Below are 21,966 nucleotides of genomic sequence, written 5' to 3'. Positions count from 1 at the left end.
CCCGAGGCCATGGGGGATATGTCAATCGCCCAACTCTGGTGGGGAACTCTAGCGGCAGTAGTGTGTGTGTTTGTGCTTGGTGCATATGTGTTTGTTACGTTAGCCGAGGATAGCTCTTGCCAGCGCCGTTACCATGGTATTCCCCAACAGAGAAGGGCCTGATCAGTGAAAGAGCTTGTGGAGTTTTTGGAAAAGGAAACAAGCGATGGCTGCTGGCAAAGACCCTGGAAATGCATGATCACAAATGTGGTCATTCCAGTATCAAACTTGGATATAAGCTCAATAAGTGGCATAATACTAATACTCAGTGTCCTCACGCCAATGATTGGAAGGAAGGTAGGAAGGATCAACATGTATGAGTCCAAAATAATCTCCATTTCTTCATTTCGAACTCTTGGTACAATTGATATTTCTGCTAGGTTCCACAAACAGCTGCCAAATGGATTGTGGTGCCCAGGACGTCACGCAGACCAACCCACATACACACAGGCAGAGGGGAAGGGAAGTCAAAGAGTGTGATCCAGAGAGTTCACTGCAGTGGGCCACTTTATTATATATACACTATCTGCCATGGTAGGCCTCTGAAACAGCCAGTTAATTTTAATAATCTTGTGATTAGGTGGCAAATAGTCCCAGCTGGTGCCTCTAATAGTATCCAAGAAAGATTTCGCCTCACTTTTGCTGAACAGCGGCCACATGTGGGAATTTATGATACAAACTTTGGGTGTAATGGTCACACTAATTCTTTTTCTTGGGGGGGAAACATGCAGTTTCACTTTATTGCTTGTTAACACTGGTTAATTCAGCAATTATGACACTCTGTTGGTAATTTAAAGTGGATACAGGGATGCTGTGTATATTGTCTTTTTAATTACTCTAGTGACAGTAAAACAATGTCTTCATGAATATTAATGAGATGAGATATGCAGCATTATCCTCTCTTGTTTGTCCTGGCAGGTAACCTCCTCACATTAATATCTGCTCCAGATGTTCTCGTCCCAGCCAATTAGAAGAACTGAAGAATATTCCCACAATGCAATTGGCAGCAGTGTACCCAATGCCCATTGCTGTGTCAGTGAGCGGGGACAGTTGGTAGATACTGGGTTCAAATGTGAGAGATTTAATCATATTATACTTTTAATTACAGCCATAGAAAGCTGCTTCTATCAAGAACAGATTCAGTCTGATCTCTGGTGAGGTTTATTGTCCATGTGGACCCAAATAATGGTAGCTGGCTGGACTCGAGTTGTCGAAGCTGGTTTTCATCAATCTGTGTACAGCGTCTCGCAATCAATGCAGCCTAATTATGATTCCTCAGTATCCACAGCCAAGAATAATAAAGAGCACTCATATGCGACAGAGGCAGAGTAACTGAGACACGTACTTACTTTTTACTTATTACGTCTTAAAGCTACTTTTTAAAGTTTGTCGGAGTTAAAAGATTTATGTTCAGATGGGGAATGAAAAATAAAAGAATAACACGGAATGAGAATAAAGACATGGGGCGGTGTAAGTTAGGAGAGAGACAGAGAGGGAATGTGGTGATAAAAAGTCAACACTTTACTGATATTATTATGCTGTGGCCAAAGTCCAATTTAACAACAAGTAGTATCTGTTGGCCTTCCCAAAATTCAGAATTTAAGATTTGTTCGTTGCAGATTATGTCTCCCATGGGTTTCCTACTATAGAGCTGTAAAGGCGGAAACACTAAATACAAATGTAGTATTCAATAGAAATAGAAAAATACAGCAGGAGACACACATTTGCTCCACCTCGCCATAATGTTACTATTCTTATGATCACAGGTTAGAACTTTGCGTTCATAGCATATGAGCCTGTTGCTGCTTTTAAGAGGTGTGGTATGTTGTGTACAGGTCCCTTTTATAGTCAGCGTGGTGTCTAACTTACTTTACTTTGTGATGGAAACTTCAGTATGGATACTTCTGAGATTTGCTGAGTCTGCATGCCCATATAGGTAAACGTCAGCAGCGCAGTCGTTTGTATGCAGCTCTGGTCCTGTCACTGCGTAATGAGTGCCTGGAGCAACATCCAAACAACTTCTCACAAAAAAAAAAAGAATGCTGGCCCATTTGCAAAATTGAAAGTAAACCATGTGTGCTGTTTTAGACAAAGGATAATCATGAATTCATCTTTCTTTGGACCAATGTTGAAAATAATAATGTTGCTATGGATGTATTGTATTTAACAATAACGTCGAGTCTGACATATATAACACATGAATGCTGGAAGTTGATGTTAATGGAAATGCATCAAACATCTAGCCTTGACTTCCTCACTGTCCTACATATGCATTTCCCTCATTACATTAGTTAGAAAGATACACTGATGACGCATACAATGAATCATTCAGCAAATCTAGATGTTTTGTTGCATGCTAGTGTTAGCATTTCAGGTGGTAAAGACTGAGTGAACATACGTTTAAGGAGACACGGGACTAAAGAAACATAGGGCTGAGGGAACAAATAGTTAAGGGAACATAGAGCTGAGAACATCGGGCTAAAAAGGAATACGCAGCCGTTTATAAAAGGCCTCCTACAGAGCTGCCTTAAATTCACAGCACGTGTCGTGGTCTGTGAATCAATGCGATGGTTATTATAAAGCAAGGAACACCCGGAGGCAATTTGAATGCGTAGATAAGAGGCTCATATCGCCAACATCCTCCTGTAACGCGTTGCGTAGGGCAATGCATGCTGCATACATTTCCACAGGTTAAGGACGAACGTGGGGCAAGGCACACAACAGAGAGAGCATGATTGTGTTAATGAGAGAAAAGAAGTAAAAAGATGAAAGAGGATGAGGGCGGCAGGGACAGATAAATCATTGCTATTAATGAGCAAAGACGTAGAGATAGAGTTGGGAGGCAGAATAAAAAAGATAGTGAGATAAAAATGGGGAAAAGTTGATATGTCGCCGCATAGAAGCTGGGTAGATGAGAGGGATACGGGATGAAAAGATACAAAGAAACTGAAAAAGACGCAGAGGAAGATTGTTCCATCCCTGGAGATGGGATAAAAAACTGAATGAGATAAAGGAAGTGACAGGGGGCATTGAAATGTCTTCATTTAGAGTGTGCCGGATACATCAGTCCACGAGAGTTTCACTGGCGTCACTGCAGAGGGAACTATTTCTCCCCGGAGATCTATCAACCACCTCATTCTCCATTTTATGCTGCTATCCTTCCATTACGCCTGCGTCATGTTTCATCGTTCCACGTGTATCGAATCCTGGTGACCTTGTTAAACGCAAAGTCATTGTCCTTAATATGCCCCACAATAAATCACATCAAGACATTGTCACCGAAAAAAAACAAGAAGAAGAAGAAGAAGCAACCGAGCAGAAACACAATCTGTCTCATGTGAACTTTTACAATCTGTTACCGTGGTGCATTCAGTGTTGCCTTCATCTTAGTAGTTGACGGGAAGATAAGGTCAAGCGTTTTTTTTCTTCTTCCTTTTCTCACCTCTTGCCTCGTGGGAATTGTTGCTCGATCAAGAGTTTCATTTAACGTTGATGGCCTTGAATGCAAAAGAGATGTCCGCCCGGCAATGTCGCTCCCCGACATGTATCCAGTGAGAAATGTTCCACACAAGTCGAACGTTTGAAGTCTGTAAAGTTTGAATATTGATGAGAAAAAATGACGACTGGCTGTGATGGAAGAGTTGGTATATCGATGGAGTGCAATGGAAAAATGAAATACCTTAAACGTCATGATTTGAGTTTTCTGTTTCCTGTTTTCTTTTGTAGTCTTGTGTCCACCGTGTCTCTGCACTTCCTGCCCTGGTGATCGTCTCCCTGGTTCCTCATTGTGTATTACCTGCACCTGTGCTGCCCTCATTGTGTCCTCCTGCTTCACCTTACCTGTATTTAAACCCTGTGTCTCCTGGCCTCTTGTCGGTTCGTACTGTGTGTGTGTGTGTGTGTGTGTGTGTGTGTGTGTGTGTGTGTGTGTGTGTGTGTGTGTGTGTGTGTGTGTGTGTGTGTGTGTGTGTGTGTGTGTGTGTGTGTGTGTGTGTGTGTGTGTGTGTGTGTGTGTGTGTGTGTGTGTGTGTGTGTGTGTGTGTGTGTGTGTGTGTGTGTGTGTGTGTGTGTGTGTGTGTGTGTGTGTGTGTGTGTGTGTGTGTGTGTGTGTGTGTGTGTGTGTGTGTGTGTGTGTGTGTGTGTGTGTGTGTGTGTGTGTGTGTGTGTGTGTGTGTGTGTGTGTGTGTGTGTGTGTGTGTGTGTGTGTGTGTGTGTGTGTGTGTGTGTGTGTGTGTGTGTGTGTGTGTGTGTGTGTGTGTGTGTGTGTGTGTGTGTGTGTGTGTGTGTGTGTGTGTGTGTGTGTGTGTGTGTGTGTGTGTGTGTGTGTGTGTGTGTGTGTGTGTGTGTGTGTGTGACCGCGCGTCTTCTGTTTGTTCCCCTGTGTTTTTTGATTAAATTGACTTTTTTTTTAACCGTTGCCACAGCGTTTGGTTCCTCCTTCAATTCATCCTATGACATTAAAATTAGATTACAGAGATGAAGCATGTGACAGGACAAAATTATTGCAACAGACAAAACATCACTTACTGTTATGTATGGACAAACTAGGACACTGTAATGTTCCTCAAATTAATACACAAAACAAATGTAAATGCCATATTTCTCTCAGTTCTCTTCATATTGTGATTCAAACCACGTAATCTTCCCTCATTGAACTTTGTAGAACAAATGTCTCTCGTCTTGAAATATACTATCATTTTCTACATCTTCTTTAAGTCTGAGTCTGTCTTGATGCAGCAGAAATAATTCAATGTAAGATCCCAGCACGGTCAGATCATCCAGGTGATTTGAGCTCAACCATTACAAGTGGTTGATACGGTGCAAATTTTTAAATATATATTTCTATATATCTTTATATTATAGCTGCAGTATGTCTACGTAATGGCTGCAAACGCAAAGAAGGTACGAACATTTACTTTAAAAAAATCCACATATGTATCCATCACTTTTTTTTACCCATATAAAAATAATGGAAAGTCTCATTTAAATGTTGTTTCCATGAAAACTAATGTCCCACTGTCCTTACTCCCCGTTCTGTTTCTGTATGACACAGATACCTCCAGTTGTTGGCACCCACGTAATTGGTTCAAGCTTTCCACTCTGGCTCTCTGCTGCAGCTTGTTTAATGGTTATGTAAAGATCGATGAGTAGATGCTCCAATTGTAAATACCACTTGTGAACATATACACATCCACCCTCAGGCGACCTGCAGCTTCTAATTTAAGCACAGAGCCATCAATGGACAAAACGGGGTCACGACCTTTCCCTTCTGCCTTTTTCTGTCACCTGAAGAACATCTGATAGCTTCAACTTGTTGATTTGTATCTGAAGCAGACAAACATAAACCAATGTTAAGACACACTTGGCCCAATGATTGTCTTTTAAGCTTTCAGGGACACATTCTTTCAGGACTTGAGGGTCATCTGCTGTCGTCTGGGGCAGTCCAGAGGCAGTCCAGGGAAGAGGAGCGGCGAGAGGCAACTGACCGGAATTGTTTGTTAATTGAATGCCGGTTTGGATCACACAGATGACTGAACTTGGCGTTTTGGTAGTGCAAGTTCATGTTCACTAATTACACATGTAAAATCACACATACACACAACCACAGGATAATTAATTGTTAGCATGTATGGAAAAAAAAAAGAAGGTAGAAAGACACACCGACCTGTGTAAGATTGTAGTTTTCTAGCTACATTAAAAGAGATCATGAGATTTGTTCACTGACCTGAAAAGCTGATTATCCTGAACTTGTATTGAATGTTTATCCTCACCAGTCATAAATCAATACGGACAGAATGAAAAGAGACACACAGCACCAGGATATTAAGCATAGCGATATGTTTAATGAGATTAATGAGGTCCATCACTATTGTAACATATATCATGACTTTGTAGATATATTCATGAAAACAAAAATAAACTTAGCAGTGTACAAACAGCTAATGGATATGACAGCACTATTGCAGTAAAACCACAAATTCAGCAACACATAATCAGAGTTTGCATTGATTTGGATCAACATTGTCAGATGAAACAGTTTTGACTGCATTGTACATTTGAGGACAAACAATTTGCAATTGTGGGTGAAATATGTAAATGTTCCAGATGCATGTTTTTAACCGGCATCTTCATTTTTTATACTTTAAATTGTGTTAAAGTGTCTTTGGGAGTAGTACTGTCTATTGCGGCGACCGTGGTGAGCAGGGGGTCGTCCTTCATTCAGAGGATCGGCGGTTCGATCCCCGACCCCGCTCGCCAGGGTCGACGTGTCCTTGAGCAAGACACTTAACCCTAAAATTGCTCCCGTTGCGTGGTAGCTCCTCTCATCAGTGTGTGAATGATTCCTATGTACAGCATCTTTGAGTATTCAGGAAAGCGCTAAATAAATTCAGACCATTATTATTATGTTAACAAAGTTGTTTCAAGCTTTCTGATTAATTTCCTCAAGTTATGGTTCTGAAGACTACAAGTTAAATGTAAATAAAAAGAAAGAAGTGAACTAACCAGAGCTCTGTAATCCGCTCCTCATCTCAACAGGAGGCTAGCAGCTCAAAGCTACTTTAGCCTTTACTAGCATATCACACCCAAATGTTGGAGTCGGACTGAACATGTTATTTTTTTAAATAATGTTTTAATAAAAACATACCTTTACCGGCCATTGTGAGTATTATAGGAGTGAAAGGCTTTGTCTGTGAAGTAATCTGTTAAGCCACTTACAGTACAGGATTATAGTTTAGAAAAATGTACATTGTATGGCACTTTTCCATTACACTTTTTTTTGTGTTTTTTTTTTTTGATAAAGACTTGTATAAAACACAACGTAGAAAATATAAGATTCCCTGAATACTTGTAAATGTGCAAACACTTTAAAACGTGTGCACACGATTGTAAAATTGTGTTTTTGTGTTCACATGTTTGAACCATTCAAAGATGGCGTCCGCGCACCATAACGCGCCGCCATCAGACCGTGCCGGGTTCCGCCATCGCCACCTCCTCCTTGCGTTCCTCCACGCGGCTGTTGGGCTGCACCTGTGCCTTGAAGATGACGCATTTACACAGCGTGAGAATGGGCTTGTGTGGTCGGGCCTGACGCAGGTCTCTCGATGGTGTAGTCATGTTATTGGGATTCTGAGTTTTAGGAGGGTTAGGAAAGTAAAACACGACGTTATGAAACATAGTGAAACACCGATCACAGTAAAACGAGGAGAAACACAAATAAAAGACATATTTGAAATGGACCACAGTCACTCACCTTGCACAGTGTGACGAAAATAAATACCGGGATACACATCAGTGGCGTTATGATGAGGAGCGAGCCCAAAATGCTGCCCGAGACACCGATTTCATAACCATACACCATGAGGCCACCTACGTTTGCCAGTTCATACATTAGTGTAACCTGAGGGACAAGAAGTACAAGAGACTTAGCTGTAACACAAGTGTAGCCGTGAGATTTGTTGTGCCAGATAAACAAATCATAACCAATAGAAAGAAGTGGAATGATAACAGCCAGTAAGTGAAAAACATCTAATTCTCTCTAAAAATGAATCAAATGGTGACGGAATGATGGTTAAAACCATTTTCAATCAGATAAACAGGGGCATGAAATTACGGAACTATTCTCCTACTTGCAAGGTTGAGGCTTCTGCCAATAGTTCAATAATCATGACATAACTTCATATATCGCGTAACTTTCTGTTAACTTCACAGGTAGTTTCAGAGCAGTGACCCTGTTTGTTCATGTTTTAAGTACAGCAATGAGTTCCTAAAAGGATGGATCACAAACAGTGGGCATTCCATGGAAAGAGCAAATTGGCGAATGGCAAAAATGATGTATCAAAAGGATTTTGTGGAACATTTAAACCTAAAAACTAAATGTAACATTAATTGCTGAATATCAGAGAGAAAGTTTGACCATGCAAAAAGAAGTCAAAAGTTATGCGTGCTAAATTGTAAGCGATATGTGCGGCCTAAACATACAAAAACACCAATATGCTACTTTAACTGGCGACTGATTCCCGTTAACGAATGAATATGTCTGCTGTACTTTCTGATCTCGTACCGATCATGCAGTGAAGTGTGTTTCAAAAACAGATGAGTCAACCTTTTCAAGTAAAAGCAGCAGTCTCACCTTCTCTTTGCCACAAGTGAGCTCAAGCATAACTACTGATGTGGCAAAAGGAAATATGTGAAACACTCAGCAAAGAGAGAAAGGCCAGGAGAGAGGGAGAGCCAGCTGCTCTGAGTAGTGGAAGGTAGAGCTTCATTAATACATGTGAGAACATGAGAGGAAATAGACATCGACGCAGAGACACAAAGGGAGAACCATGTGACACAGGCGCGAGTATCTCACCCCACAGATGAGCGGCGTGATGAACAGCCAGCAGTACTTCAGCACAGGAAACGGTGGGTACCCGATCATGTCCTCAATGTTGTCATAGAAACGATCTGCACCTGCAAAGTCATGGACGGGATGCGTTAGTCAATCAAAGGGCAAACAAAGGTAAAGGCTTACTTAGGTAGTAATCTGTGTGGTATTTTTTTCTGTTGACTGCATAATGTTTGTCTGTTCGAGCAGTCGTGTAAAAAGAACATGACATTTTGTTATAAATACTTGGGTATTTCCTTTTTCATGCCACTTCTACCTGACTAGTGAAGAGGAGGTGACGCCAGATTCCTCTTTACAAATGCACAATAGCAGAGTAGGTGTTTGAGCAGATTTAAGAAAAGTCGACACGGCTACAAAAATTATACAGCCATCAAGCTAACTGCGTCTACGCGGAGGAGGAAAGTGGCTCATTTAAATTCGAGTGAGGAAGTTTGTGCACACTTAACACAGACTCACTCAGAGGAGGCAGTGAGGCCTGACGAACGGCTAAACAACTCAAAACGGGGACGAGGAAGCAGCTGCAGAAACGGATCGATATCTCAGTCTGCATCAGCTCACACAAACATGGTCAGGATGTTTGTGTAAGCACTGAGGAATACGCCTTCAGTTTCTTGAAAGCAAATGGCTTGTTTTGAGACGAGTGTGCAATACAGATGCTCTGAGACCAAGATGAGAAGAGACAAATTCTCCGCCCACATGTTGTAATTTAGCCAGTAACGCGGCCGATAATGAAGGTGTGGGAAGTGGTGAGGGCTCAGAAGATTTGTCCAAAAGGATGGCAGAGGAAGACGGGGATATGGAAAAGGAAGATTTTCCTTTGCGGTGTTGGCAATGGACAGATCCTGACGCGTTTGATGAGAAGAGATAGCCATTAAAACAAAAGCAAAAAACGTTAATTAAATGTTGTCGGTGAATAGATAGGGAGGAAACATGGCAGCAAAACACGGGAACTGAATATCCACAAAAGAAATGGGCTGTTTCAGATAGTTTCAGGAGTTGCTTTGGGTTTCAGTCCAGTAGATGGAGCACTCCTCCTTCTGGTTCAAGATGAAGTCCACAAACAGCCACTGAGCTGCTGTTGGTGTCGTCCTCTTGCTGAGTTGTGAACTCAAAAGGTGATTATGAAAACACAGAGAAATGTCTCATGTTCTGATTATCTCTGCACTATATAGATATAATGTATAATGATAATAACGTAGCTGGGAGTTCAGTCAGACCACTGACTGAGTATGCTGTCAAACTAAAATAGAAGAAAGCAAGAATAAGAGTCTCTGTGAGCTTGTAATGTCTACTGCAAAGAAAACATACCTGTTAATTGATAATTGTAATAAATTGCCAGAGGGAAGTGTCGGGTGAGAAGAAAGCCACACACAAATGCTGCCAATAGGAACAGTTCATTGGCATCCACTCTCCTTTTTAACCTCCATATTCTTGTTTTTGATGGTAAATGTTTGTATGCCTTCAGTTATTACCGGAGGCATGATTAGTTCCATGTCATGTATTTTCTAATATTAAATTCAGTATTTCAGTCCCCTAAAAGTTGTGTAGTCATGTTTCTGAAAAAAGTAACAAAAGTGCACAAAGGGTAAGCGCACAGTGTTTGGAAAGTGAACACCTGGATTATATTACAGATACAGATAATGGAAAGTAAATGGTAATGAAGGGAATATGTAATGTTATGCGGAAGTCAATTTAAATATTGTAAGACAACGATAAGCAGAGGATCCTATGATATTTTCAATCTCATCTTTTGTTAGTAGAGCTCTTTCAAATATAACTGGAGGATGAACATTAGACTGTGGATTTCAGAGGCTGGTTTCTTACAGATGTTGTAGCAGGAAGTTGATAACACTGATGCAACAAATGCTGCTGTCGAAATTACACAAGCCCAAAAGAATGCAGTGAAGCTCCTTATGGTGGCATAGTTAGGTCTTCAGAAATATTTTCAAGTGAGTCAATAACCCGGCAGCAGTTCACCAATGGCGTGACTTACCATAGACCCAGGCAATGACAATCGTCTCAAAAGAGGCTATAAAGAGGAGACTGACTCCACTGACGCCGTAGTTGTCAATGAGCTGGAAGAGGAAGACTCCTCCCTGAAACATGAGCAGAAAAACACATCCACAAACAAGCTGTGCTTTTCTTCTGACTTCATCTGAACCAGTTCAGTTATTTCCTGTGTGTCGGACAAGCACAACATTCCCATATTTGTCATATGTTATGATGTCAAACCCTTTAATTGCGGGTGTAAATAGAATATTAAGTGTAGCGTATAGTGTATGTTCTGATTATTGTCTATCACAGGTTTCTCTGCCGCTTACCTCACTAATGAGCGGCAGCCCCAATAGAAAACAGACAACGGCGATGCCCAGGGTGAGCAGCTCTCTGCCCCCCCGCCTCCTCAGCTGACGTGGGAACAGGTCAGTGATGGCCGTGGCCATGCTCTCCACACACACAAACTGCGGGTGACAGAAACAGATGAGCAGAGGCGGGAATGTGACACACCGCTGAAACACTGAACGAAATGCAATACCTGAGTGTCCAGGCCCAGGAGGAGGATCATGAGGAAGAAGAGCACGGCCCAGAAGGATGAGCCCGGCAGTAGTGACAGAGCCCTTGGATATGCCAAAAAGACCAGACCAGGGCCTGCACAAAGCACGAGAATGTCAAAATAAACACAATTTTGGGGAAGAAAAACATTTGCTCCCATCTTGTGAGCCCTCCTGTTTTTCTTGTGACCCTTTGAGGGGTCCAGATCCCCAGCTTGGGAATTATTATTATAACATAATTATTAATAACTTCAAACTCCAAAACAGGATTAAAAAGAAAAAGAAGGTGAACAGTATTTCTTCTAACCTCTAATGCAGTAAAGATCTTTCAACTGTGTGTCAACTTAAGACGCCATCTTGTGGACATTGTTGATTTTAGTCGCCACTGCCAGAATTACTGGAGAGCCGCAATGTAATGGGCAACTATTTTGATGATTTCATTTTTATGTAAGCCAAATCCCAAACAATTGTTGTTGATGGCTTCTCAAATAAGAATAGTTGAGATTCAAAGTTATTCTTTAATTGCACAAAATATAAATACAACAGTCAGATGACGGCTGCAGATGCTGAAAGGGGAGGAAGGAACTCACCGGCCAAAGCAACTTCCTCAAGCGACAGGCCCATGTCATGGGCCATGAATCCCAGCACTGAGAACACAACCAAACCAGCAAAGATACTGGTGGCACTGTTCAGGCAACATAGTGTCAAGCAATCCCTACAACATAACAAGAACAAAAGCCCGCACTGTCAAGGAGCACACGGATGTGAAACTGTCAATGTGAGCGTGTGCGAGGACACTGACTTGTAGCAGTCATTGTTGTATTTGTTGTAGCTCCCCAGAGCGGTCAGGACTCCCTGACACACGGCGTAGGAGAAGAAGACCTGAGTTCCTGCATCGTGCCATACCTAGAGAGGGTAGGACACCGATTTTTGAAATATTTCAGAGGGCTGACATGGTTGACATTGGTAAAATAACCCGGATGTATGTTTTCTATGAACTTTTTCCCTTACGGATCAATAACAAAATGAATTGCCAGGTCAAAACAAATAATCGAAGCTGTACAATGGCGGACGGCTTTGCTTTATGCCAGTGTTAATTACAGTATGTGGCAATCTCCGAGATTGAAATGTACATTAAATACAAAATGATGTGTTGTTTCTGCCCCTGCCTATACAACTACGACAGTGAGTGTGCACCACATGTGTGCACTGGGGGTGTGGGCGGGTTTGTTAAGTCTGTCTGCAGGGCCTCATTCTGCATCTGGTTAACATTACAGGCACAGCGGCAGAGTCTTGTCCAGTAAAAGACCCCGAGAAGTGTATGCGTCCCTTCTCTGGCCCCATGTAGGGACGGACTCTTGTGTCTTCAGAAGCATGCGTTTCATTTCTCCGCTCTCCACACAGATTCACACGCATCTGAACAAAAGGAGGCGCAGTATCAACAGGCCCCAAATGCAAAACAGAACATGTTTACGATTTCTTCTGCGGTTCTAGTAGAAACATTTGCATGCTCAAGCTTGGCTGATTAGAAACAGAACGGTTTTTAAGAGCATGTGGGATTGCATACCTCTGCTTTCTGAAACGTAATTGCTTTCACCTGTTTTTGACATTGTGCAATTTACATTCACGCAGTTTTTCCCTTTACTTCCTTCCACGATTGCATTCGAAGATTCCCACGGTGTTTTGGGTAGACTTTTCATGACTCGCTGACGAGGCCTTGATGCTGAAACACCTCAGAGGTTGTTTTTTTCGGCTTCAAAAGGGCTTTGCCGTTACAATAAAGGTATTTCATTATCTTCTGTTCTCCTGTCCCCATGTATCCTTAATCAAGGAGCACCTCAAACAAATCCTATTTGAGTCCAGGAAGTGAACATTTGGGGATTTTCTGTATGAGTAGTTATTCTTACAAGGGCCCCTCAGTGCAGTACTCACAGAGGAATTCATGCAAACATGCACATCCACATGGGCACAAGAGAAGAGGAAGCGACTCCCCTCCTCAGAGACAAGGGGGGTGTCTGACAGTTTACCCTCTGGTTATTATATTTGACCCTTGAACCGCTGCTCTGGACTGTCAAGAGGAAGCTCGAGTGAGAGATGAAGCAGCGTGAGGGATAAAAGAGTCCTTTTTGTTAGTTGTTAGTTGCCGACAGAAACAGAGGCTGTTATTGTGTAAAAACATGCGTCGAGACCACCCTTGGTGTAATTAAAAGTCCCTTTTTAGTTCAAAAAGTATGTCGTTGTGCCGAGTGAATGACGGCGCTCTAGTGAGAATTTAATACTTACTTTATGTTAAACTACAATCTGTAATTTACGAGTTATATTTACTTTATGTATGTGGGGTTATGTGACTGCTTCAACTCCTGTGTGATGATGTTACTGTATACTCAAGGGGGAAAGCTCTCTTTGACACATTTCTCACTGAATAATGATCCTGTTGTTGTTGTTTTTTTGTGTTAATCCTCAGTCTTGGGACCGGAAACCAGATTCAAGGCAGAAAAAAAAGGGGAAAGAGAGAACAAGACCCTGTAGTCATCCTGTTACAATACAGAGCAAACTAATAGAGTGAGAAGGTCTGAGAAAGGAAGAGAGAGACGATGCTCTCGGTTCTTATGCCTCTTTCTGCATGTTTACATCAGCAAATACAGGATTTATATACCGTGATTTGTGTTTGTAACGCTGTATTTTTTTAAAGCAAGCATTGTTGGATTATGACTGAGTTCTCACACGTGGATCAGAGAGCCTGCTCAAGTCAGGGTATAGGTAGTATCTCAGTCCGTCCCCGGCTCCTGGGAGAGTCACTCCTCGGATGAAGAGGATGAACAGCATCAGGTAGGGGAATGTAGCAGTGAAGTACACGACCTGCAAACACAAAATTAAAAGCAGTTTGCATATGTGCACTTAAACACTCACTCTATTCATTTACCCTGCATGGAGGGATTTTTGGGGCAGCGGAAACCAGCACACGACTTTGACTTCTTATTACTGTAAACATTTGATAAACAAGCCTTTAGGGAAAACTTCCCAGGGTGCTGCCTTTTTACACATCCAGCGGACATGAAGCAACATTAGAAATCTTTTTGTGCCACGAGTCTTTTTTTAGCTCGGCTTTAGGTCTCCAACAACTCATGAGAGACATGTTGTTGCTGCGCAGGTTCGTGTTTCACTCTTGGTTGAGTTTGTGATAACTTATGTTAACTGTAAGTAGGTTTTTATTATTACAGGTTCCAGAGTTTCTTTCAAAGACACCTGTGTCAACAACTGGAGCAGTAACAATGCATACTGTGTCAGAAAGGCAATTCAAGTATATGTTTACAGTGCACCCAAACAAACTGCGGACTGAGAGGTTTTAATGACCGCTTTAACAAAGATGAAATAGCAACGATGCACTAATGATTATACAAAAGAAGTGGGAGTTGTCAGAGATGGAAAATCAACTCTGACAGGATTCTAAGAGATTGAGGAAAGATAGATTCAAGTTAGTTGGAAGTTGAACAATGGAACAAGTGAAAATGTTTAGGGTAATCCATCTTGAGTTTCTTTAGAAGTCTATTAGAGGACAATATTTAGTGTGTGTGTGTGTGTGTTCAAATAGGAATGCATGCCCTAGCTTTTGCAGCCAAATATCAGGGTACGTGGACACAAAAGTAGTACTCGCCTTTCCTGTCCATTTGATTCCCTTAAAGATGCAGAAGTAACAAACGATCCAGGCAAGCAGGAGACACACCGCCAGGTCCCAGTGTACCTTACCCAGGGACATGTCATCTGACATCCTTATCACACGGTTCCTGTGGGAAAGAGATCACACATAAACTGCATTTTCTGAAAATAACATGCAGACTGATGGATGTATCGATGTGCAATTTAATCCACGTTGTTTCTTCTTTCATAACCCTTCTTCCACTGCAGATTAACACAGCTTGATCACTGTATTTCCTTTTCGTGTGTTCACTCAAATGGGAATCATTTCAAATACAGCAAAAAGGACAAAGCATCTCAATAAATGATTACAGATGACAATCTGTCGTGGTTCATTTTGGATGGCTACAGTTTATATTATAGTAGTTGCAGATAACAGAGCACATATTGTTCTTGTCCTGCGGCACCGTTGTATGTAGCGGAGTGATTTCCCAAACGCTCCCAACAAATCAGGAGATTATCATGTGAAGAGCAGCAGCCATGTTTCACGAGTCAACAACAGTGCGGTGCCTGTTTGGAAACGGGGAGACCGCTTTGCCCCGGCAGTTGCTGCTTTGCAGCTTTCACTGAGAACCCCTCATCCAAACAACTGCACACTCTGCACTGTGCTTCCTTTGGTCCTCAGCAAAACTCCCGCCTCGTGGGAAGTCGATCGGATCAACGGTTGCTGAGCGTCATGTTCAACAAGTGCTTCAACAGTAAAGATGGCCTCTTGGTATCAAGCAGGCTGCAAGCTATTGCTGAGGAATGTTCCAGATAGGCACATTGAGAAGGATGGAATTACTAATTAGTGTGTGTGTGTGTGTGTGTGTGTGTGTGTGTGTGTGTGTGTGTGTGTGTGTGTGTCACTCACAGCCAGAACTCCTCCTCCGATGACTTGCCCAGATCCCTGAAAATATACATACATTTTTATAAATACAAGTAAGCTGATTTGAAATGTTAATAATTCTAAAAAATGCTTCGTTGGCGACGTCTAGGGCAAGGGTTAGGTTCAGGAAAAATAAACACAACCCACAGTAGACTCCATATACTTATAGAGTATCTAATGTGTGCCTGGGTCGCATGCAAAATTGCATTGTTGGCTACAGACACCTGGGCGCTAATAGCATCTGCCTGTAAATTGTAAAAGTTCAGCAGGTAAAGCTTGACAATAAAGATGCAACTTACAGGTAAGTGTCATTTTGAAAGTCGTCAGGTGTGGTGATGTTGTTTAGGAACGACCAGTTTGAGCCAGGTTGAAACAAATGGGGGTTTGCAAAGACACTGGAGCGACCGTAACATAAATCTAAGAGGTTGAGAAGAGAGAGATGAGGGAGAGTTGGATGTTGCATGCTTCAAAATGGTAAAAATGTGTCACATTTTCCTTCTGTCAAGTCCGTGAGAAAGCAGTAACCGCACTGTGGATCAAATACAGACGTGTTCAAACAATCGTCACAAAGCATGACTCACCGGTGTTCCACCAGTTGTCACATGTGGACCAGGGCAACGGGCTACTAAAGGAGTTATACAGGTAGAAGATGGCCCAAGCCAACACCACAATGTAGTAGATGTTCAGATAGGCCACAATCACTTGGGACGCGATCCCCAACCCTGCAGGACAAATTTAGTTTTCACACACCATTTGGTTTGGTTCCATGTTGCAAACACTGAGATGTACTTGTACAAACATACACACATATTCTTCTTGAATTCTAGCATAATGAAAAACATGCATTTCCTGCATGTCAACAAAGTTATTCTACAAAAATCTGTCCAAGCTTTGTCTTTACCCTCAAACATGGGGCATATCTTCCTCCAGGCGGTCACCCCGCCCTCGCTGGTGTACTGGCCCAACGCCGTCTCCAGGAAGAATACAGGGATGCCACAGAAGAAGAGGAACACAAAGTAAGGGATGAAGAAGACACCTGCAAATGTACAAATCTATTAAAAAGAGTCACTTGCATGTGATACAAAGTAGGGTTTCCACAAATATTGACACGCTGCACACGGACAAATTAATACATATTAAGCTACAAATCCAACACAGATAAAATGTTGATTGTGTAACTAGCTAAATGGGATGAAAGGGATTATTTGTAATTTGCAGTGGGATTACACTATTTTCCATGTTGCTTGGGAAAATTGTCATGGACCCCGTCTAAAAAAACAAAGCCAAACAATATAATATTTTTGAGATTGGTATCTATACAGAAGCTAAAATGGGATATTATGAAATGTTTTCTGACACTGTGGACAACAATGAAAACTATCTTTGAAGTGAACACCGTGTTCCATAAAGATGATGACTAATACATTTTCAACAGACAGATGAGTGTCACTTCTCTAGTTCTCTCGTGATCTGTGGACCACATGGTCCCTCACCTCCTCCATTTTTGTAGCACAGATAAGGGAAACGCCAAACATTCCCGAGACCAATGATTTCTCCAGCCATGGAGAGCACGAACTCCGTCTTGTTGGCCCATTTCCCCCTCGGCTGGGCCCCTGCCGGAGGAGGCTCCACTTTATGTCCTGCAGGAGGAGTCCCTGTGGCCGCTTCCTCAGTCATGGTCTCTCCGTCTAATGTATGCACACACATGACAATACACGCAGATGAAATGCAAACCGTGTCTGTTCTGTTCTCTCCGGCTCTCGTCCAGAGGCCTTTACAATTGAATGGGTAGTTTTCATAATTATCCCGATAACTCACACAGCAGTCTATTAAGGTAAAGCCTTCTTCCCTACTTCGGTCAACGCCAAATGAACTCCCAATGCCGTTTACTGCAAACAATTAAGAAGTGACTCGACAAACTTGTGTTGGTGATTCCAAAAGCCACCGTGAGAACATATTGAGGAAAATATGTTTAGCTTCTTATTATGAGAGTTTTGAATGCACGCAACTTACTCGTGGGCTTGTAGCGGACGCCTTGAATTAAATCCTGAGACCGACTAACCGAAGTTTGAAGAAAATCTTTACTCTGAAGGTGGGCGTGTCCTGATGGATACCACACAAACACACACACCCACCCACACAAACACACACACACACACACACACACACACAAACACTACTATTGCATCACCCACACTCACCCACACACCCACACCCACACACACACACACACACACACACACACACACACACACACACACACTATTATTGCATCACAAGCAGAACTTATTCTTATGGACGCTCCTTCACTACAATGTAAAATAGGCATACCCAACTAAAGTCTTCAAGCATGTATGTTGCACATTTATTTATCCAAAATACCTCTAATTTTATTATCAAAAAAAATATTCTTATAGTTATTTTATTATTAGATTATTACAAGAATATGTTTCTTGGGCATCATATGAGCGGAGCGCCTATGTATGTAATTTTTCAATAGCAAAGTATTGTTGTATTCTTTAGTACTATAATGCATATTTATATATGAGTAAAAATGATGTGCAATATTTATCTACGGGGAAAAAAGGTATTGCACGTGGCATGCAATGAAGAAAATTAAATTAGTAAAATATGCAGTAGTTGACAACTTTTATTATATTATATGCTTTTCAACAATTGTTGTCTGGTTCTAATTAGTTCACCCCAAACATGTATCTGAGTTGCAAGCTGAAACATTTTAAACATATTTCTTCAACCTTTCTATTCATATACACAGGTACTTCTTAAATACGCACACCTTTCCATGCCATGAAAACCTATAAACCATTTGTGTGCGTTATCTGGGGAGACTTTTTACCTGACAGGACAAAATCAGGGACAACTGCTCCAAACAAAGAGGGGGAGGAGTTACATCATATTGACGCATTGACGTTTCCTGCGTGACGAACCAGGAAATAAAAGTAAACAAACGCACAGGAAGACGAAAATGTTCTGTCGCGTCAGTTATCCATTCTCATTCATCGGACTCTGTGATGCTTTGTGATTCATAATGCATAACGGATTTACATCGCGATAAGGACACGGACCCAGTGAGAGACGGGCTGAAAACCAGTAAGACACCCGTTAAATCACGAGTCACGAAGCCGTTAATGAAAGCTAGCGTTAGCTTGATAAGGCAGTTCCCTGTGTTATCTTAATTTGATTTTGGGATGACTTTCTCTCATGAACATGGCTGAGAACATGCACGTGCATTTATGTTTGTGTCACGAATACAACATCACCTTGTCAACAAGTATTGCCAATACCTTAATGTATTGCAGTTGCTATTTGCCTAAGTGTGTTCGCGTCTTTCCACTTATTCTTTTCAGATTGAGTTAGCTATGTTAGCCATCAGGTCGTCAGAGGAGGAGTCCAATGAGGCGGAGGATATGGACACCTCAGAGCCCAACTGGTGCTGGTTCTACTTGGCTGAGTGTGGAGTTTGGCATATGTTTGAGGTAACGCCAGTTCACACGTCACGATACAGTGTCGTACAAGTACGGACAAGCCCCATGCCATTGTTCATTTGCATTTATCCATTACCTCTGCATATGAATTAAAACTGCGCCGCAACGATTGTTCAATGAATCTATGATTTTTCCGTAATCTATTCATTGTTAAAGTTATTCTTCAAGTCAAAATTACAACCATTTGTCTGTTCAAATTTGAGAGTTGACTGCTTTTATTGTCCTTACTTTTGTTGTTTTATATTGGATAAAAAGAAAATGATTGTGTTATGTGCTTCGGGATATTAATTAGCATTAGACATAATGTTGGTTGATCTGCAGGTTCATTTCTCCATTGTTTGTCTACAACATGTTAGTCGGTGGTGAACATGCTTTCCATCAGCCGAATGCGACATCTTCAAATCACTTCTTTTGTCTGACCAACAGCCCTGCGACACTTCATTTACTGTAACATGCCATCACATGAGCAGCAAACGCTCCCGACAGCGGAGCTGGAAGTAACAAATGTTTGCCTTTTTTGCTGAAAAAAATACTTTGACAATGAATCAATGTGCAATTAACTTTCTGCCGATTGACCAAGCGATAAATCAACTAATTATTTTATCCCTCCATTAGAGTAATTTACATTTCTCAATTCCCCGGTCAGATTGATCCCAGTGCAGCCTGCTCTGTGACCAGTGCTCAGATTGAGCAGTGCTACAGCAGAAACCAGAGGGGTGTCATGGAATTCTACACAGCCAAGTACACCTACAGACTGGACTTTTCAGGTATGAAAAAGAGTTAGTTAAAGGTAAGGCTCTTCATCAGACAGAGAATATTGAGCCCTCAGAATTATGACATGAACGTAGATTTTCAGTCAGGATTAATCCAGTTGCAGAAATTGACCGGATGAATGTAAATTCCTGTGACTTTAATCTGTGTTGAATTCCTCACCAGTGATGCGGCAGATAAATGTAACGACAGGGAAACAGCGGCCAATCAAACGCTCCCTCCACTCTGCAACTGGCTTCAGGTAAGATTTGGTGCTTAACACCTTGGATATTCTTTTTGTTAGATATCTTAGACATCTTCATTGCAAGCTTTTCCTTCATGACATTGGTTTAATAATATTATTGCAACTTAACTTAGTTTACTGCTTTAAGAATGTAATTACTAAACCGTGTTATCTCTCTTTTTCACTTATTCTGTCAGGTTTATATGTGATAATCTTGCCTTGCCTGTTCCGTGTCATTGGGAGAGAATAAACACTGATGAGCCCTATCAGGTGAGTAAAATAACAGCCCTTCTATATTGTTAGTATTATGTTTGCCTACTTTAACCCTGTGTGATTATTTTTTTGCAGCTTATCCCGCTCGGAAGAGACACCTATGAATTTAAAGAAGTCGCAAGACTGTATGAAAGGACAATGGATCATCCAATCAAATCCATCCAGAGGGTTCAGAACATTGACTTATGGGAATTCTTCTGCAGGTAGACACTTGTTGTATTGTTGTGAGAGGACAGCACAATGCCCAAAAGTACTTGTTTGTTAGCAGAGAACTCTGCCGTCATGCTGGATTCACTTCAGTAATTTTTCCAGCTCCAACCAGAAAAAAAGATGTTCTTATTTTAAAGTAAATCAACAGAATTAAACCCAGTTTAGAGGATCCTCACATTACTGACACATTAAATATATTTTAATGCCATAAAGTAATGATCAGTACTTTAATGTTGTCATTCATTGCTTCCACCCCAAGGAAGAAAACACAGTTGCGAAAAGTCAAGCGCACGCTGGATATTGAGGAGCGAATGCTGTTTCATGGCACGGGACACAGCAACGTACAAGCTATATGTACATTTAACTTTGACTGGCGTCTGACAGGGAGCCATGGCGATGTCTACGGCAAAGGTAGATCTGTCTGTGTTGTGATTTCACATTATGAAACAATTTGCCCCACTTTTCTTTTTGTCCGATTATAACATTTCATTTTACTTTCCATCCCAACAGGAAGCTACTTTGCCCGGGATGCCAAATATTCCAGTAAATTCTGTCACACCACAGGGAAGCACAACACCACCCTGCAGAGACATGGACTCGCCCCACCAATATTTGCGACTGAGCCATCGTACAAGACCATGTTCCTGACCAGAGTGCTTGTTGGCGAATACACAGTCGGTCATCCGATGTACTGCAGACCGCCGTCCAAGGATGCCAGCTTCACCAACTTTTATGACAGTTGTGTGGATGATATGGCCAATCCAAAGATTTATGTCATTTTTGACAGCAATCAGATTTACCCAGAGTATCTGGTTGAGTTCTACTGAAGCCTCACAAGAAGGTGTTTTTTTTATTTCATAGAGGCTGGATCTCAAACATGGAAATATTTCGGATACAGAATCAGATGACGGGATGAAAATTGGAAGAAGAGGCGGCCTAAAGGACATTTGCCTTTCCTTTCAGTCAGATCCAGTGCCTAACTGGAGCATGGGTCATTCTAAAGTGCCTTTGGGGAAATTGAAAAAAACAAGAAGACAATAAATACTTTGTGTACTGTTTAGTGTATACTAAGACAGGCCCTTGTGGTTGGAATGTCTCCACAACGTAAAAAGGATGAAAATGCTGACTGAAGATCAGTCTTTGTGGCAATTTTGTATTAAATGCATAAATCTGTGCTTGCTTGTTAAATATCTGTGCACAGTTGTTTAAACTTGCAGCCTGTAGGTTATAGGTGATGTCCTGCCATCGGCCACAGCCCCTCCTCCACATCCACAGTGCCACGCATGAGCTTATTTACAAGTCATGTAGACATAATTCCAAATGACGAAACCAAAAACCGCAACACGTTCCTGCTCACTCATTCAGCACAGTGACCCGTCAGTTAATGGCATAAACATTTGTGTGTACAATGTATTATGTAGGCATGTATTTATTTATTTTTT

General features: G+C 41.6%; 2 protein-coding genes across 2 annotated transcripts; one reads left to right on the top strand and one right to left on the bottom strand.

Annotated features, from left to right (window-relative positions):
* Positions 1 to 5,862: 5,862 nt before the first annotated feature.
* LOC137791352 (sodium- and chloride-dependent betaine transporter-like) lies at positions 5,863 to 17,585 on the bottom strand. Its single transcript, XM_068586222.1, has 16 exons — positions 17,555 to 17,585; positions 17,035 to 17,229; positions 16,443 to 16,577; positions 16,123 to 16,263; positions 15,841 to 15,958; positions 15,527 to 15,562; positions 14,633 to 14,762; positions 13,702 to 13,836; positions 11,780 to 11,883; positions 11,568 to 11,692; positions 10,962 to 11,074; positions 10,750 to 10,887; positions 10,422 to 10,524; positions 8,393 to 8,493; positions 7,292 to 7,438; positions 5,863 to 7,167 (listed from the first exon to the last, which is right to left on the bottom strand). Exons 2-16 carry the CDS (start codon positions 17,216 to 17,218, stop codon positions 7,000 to 7,002), a joined length of 1,878 nt encoding a protein of 625 aa, XP_068442323.1. The 5' UTR covers positions 17,219 to 17,229; positions 17,555 to 17,585; the 3' UTR covers positions 5,863 to 6,999.
* A 923-nt stretch (positions 17,586 to 18,508) lies between these two features.
* LOC137791253 (protein mono-ADP-ribosyltransferase PARP11-like) lies at positions 18,509 to 21,699 on the top strand. The gene is made up of 8 exons (XM_068585985.1): positions 18,509 to 18,652; positions 18,910 to 19,038; positions 19,694 to 19,814; positions 19,984 to 20,059; positions 20,239 to 20,311; positions 20,390 to 20,517; positions 20,784 to 20,935; positions 21,035 to 21,699. Exons 2-8 carry the CDS (start codon positions 18,922 to 18,924, stop codon positions 21,349 to 21,351), a joined length of 984 nt encoding a protein of 327 aa, XP_068442086.1. The 5' UTR covers positions 18,509 to 18,652; positions 18,910 to 18,921; the 3' UTR covers positions 21,352 to 21,699.
* Positions 21,700 to 21,966: the final 267 nt, after the last annotated feature.

Source organism: Clinocottus analis, unplaced genomic scaffold, assembly GCF_023055335.1.
Source record: "Clinocottus analis isolate CAN_PGR_092001 unplaced genomic scaffold, fCliAna1.0.p SCAF_20, whole genome shotgun sequence".
NCBI classification, from domain to species: domain Eukaryota; kingdom Metazoa; phylum Chordata; class Actinopteri; order Perciformes; family Cottidae; genus Clinocottus; species Clinocottus analis.
Note: the sequence above shows the minus strand (reverse complement) of the source record. Positions and strands in the feature narration are given on the sequence as shown.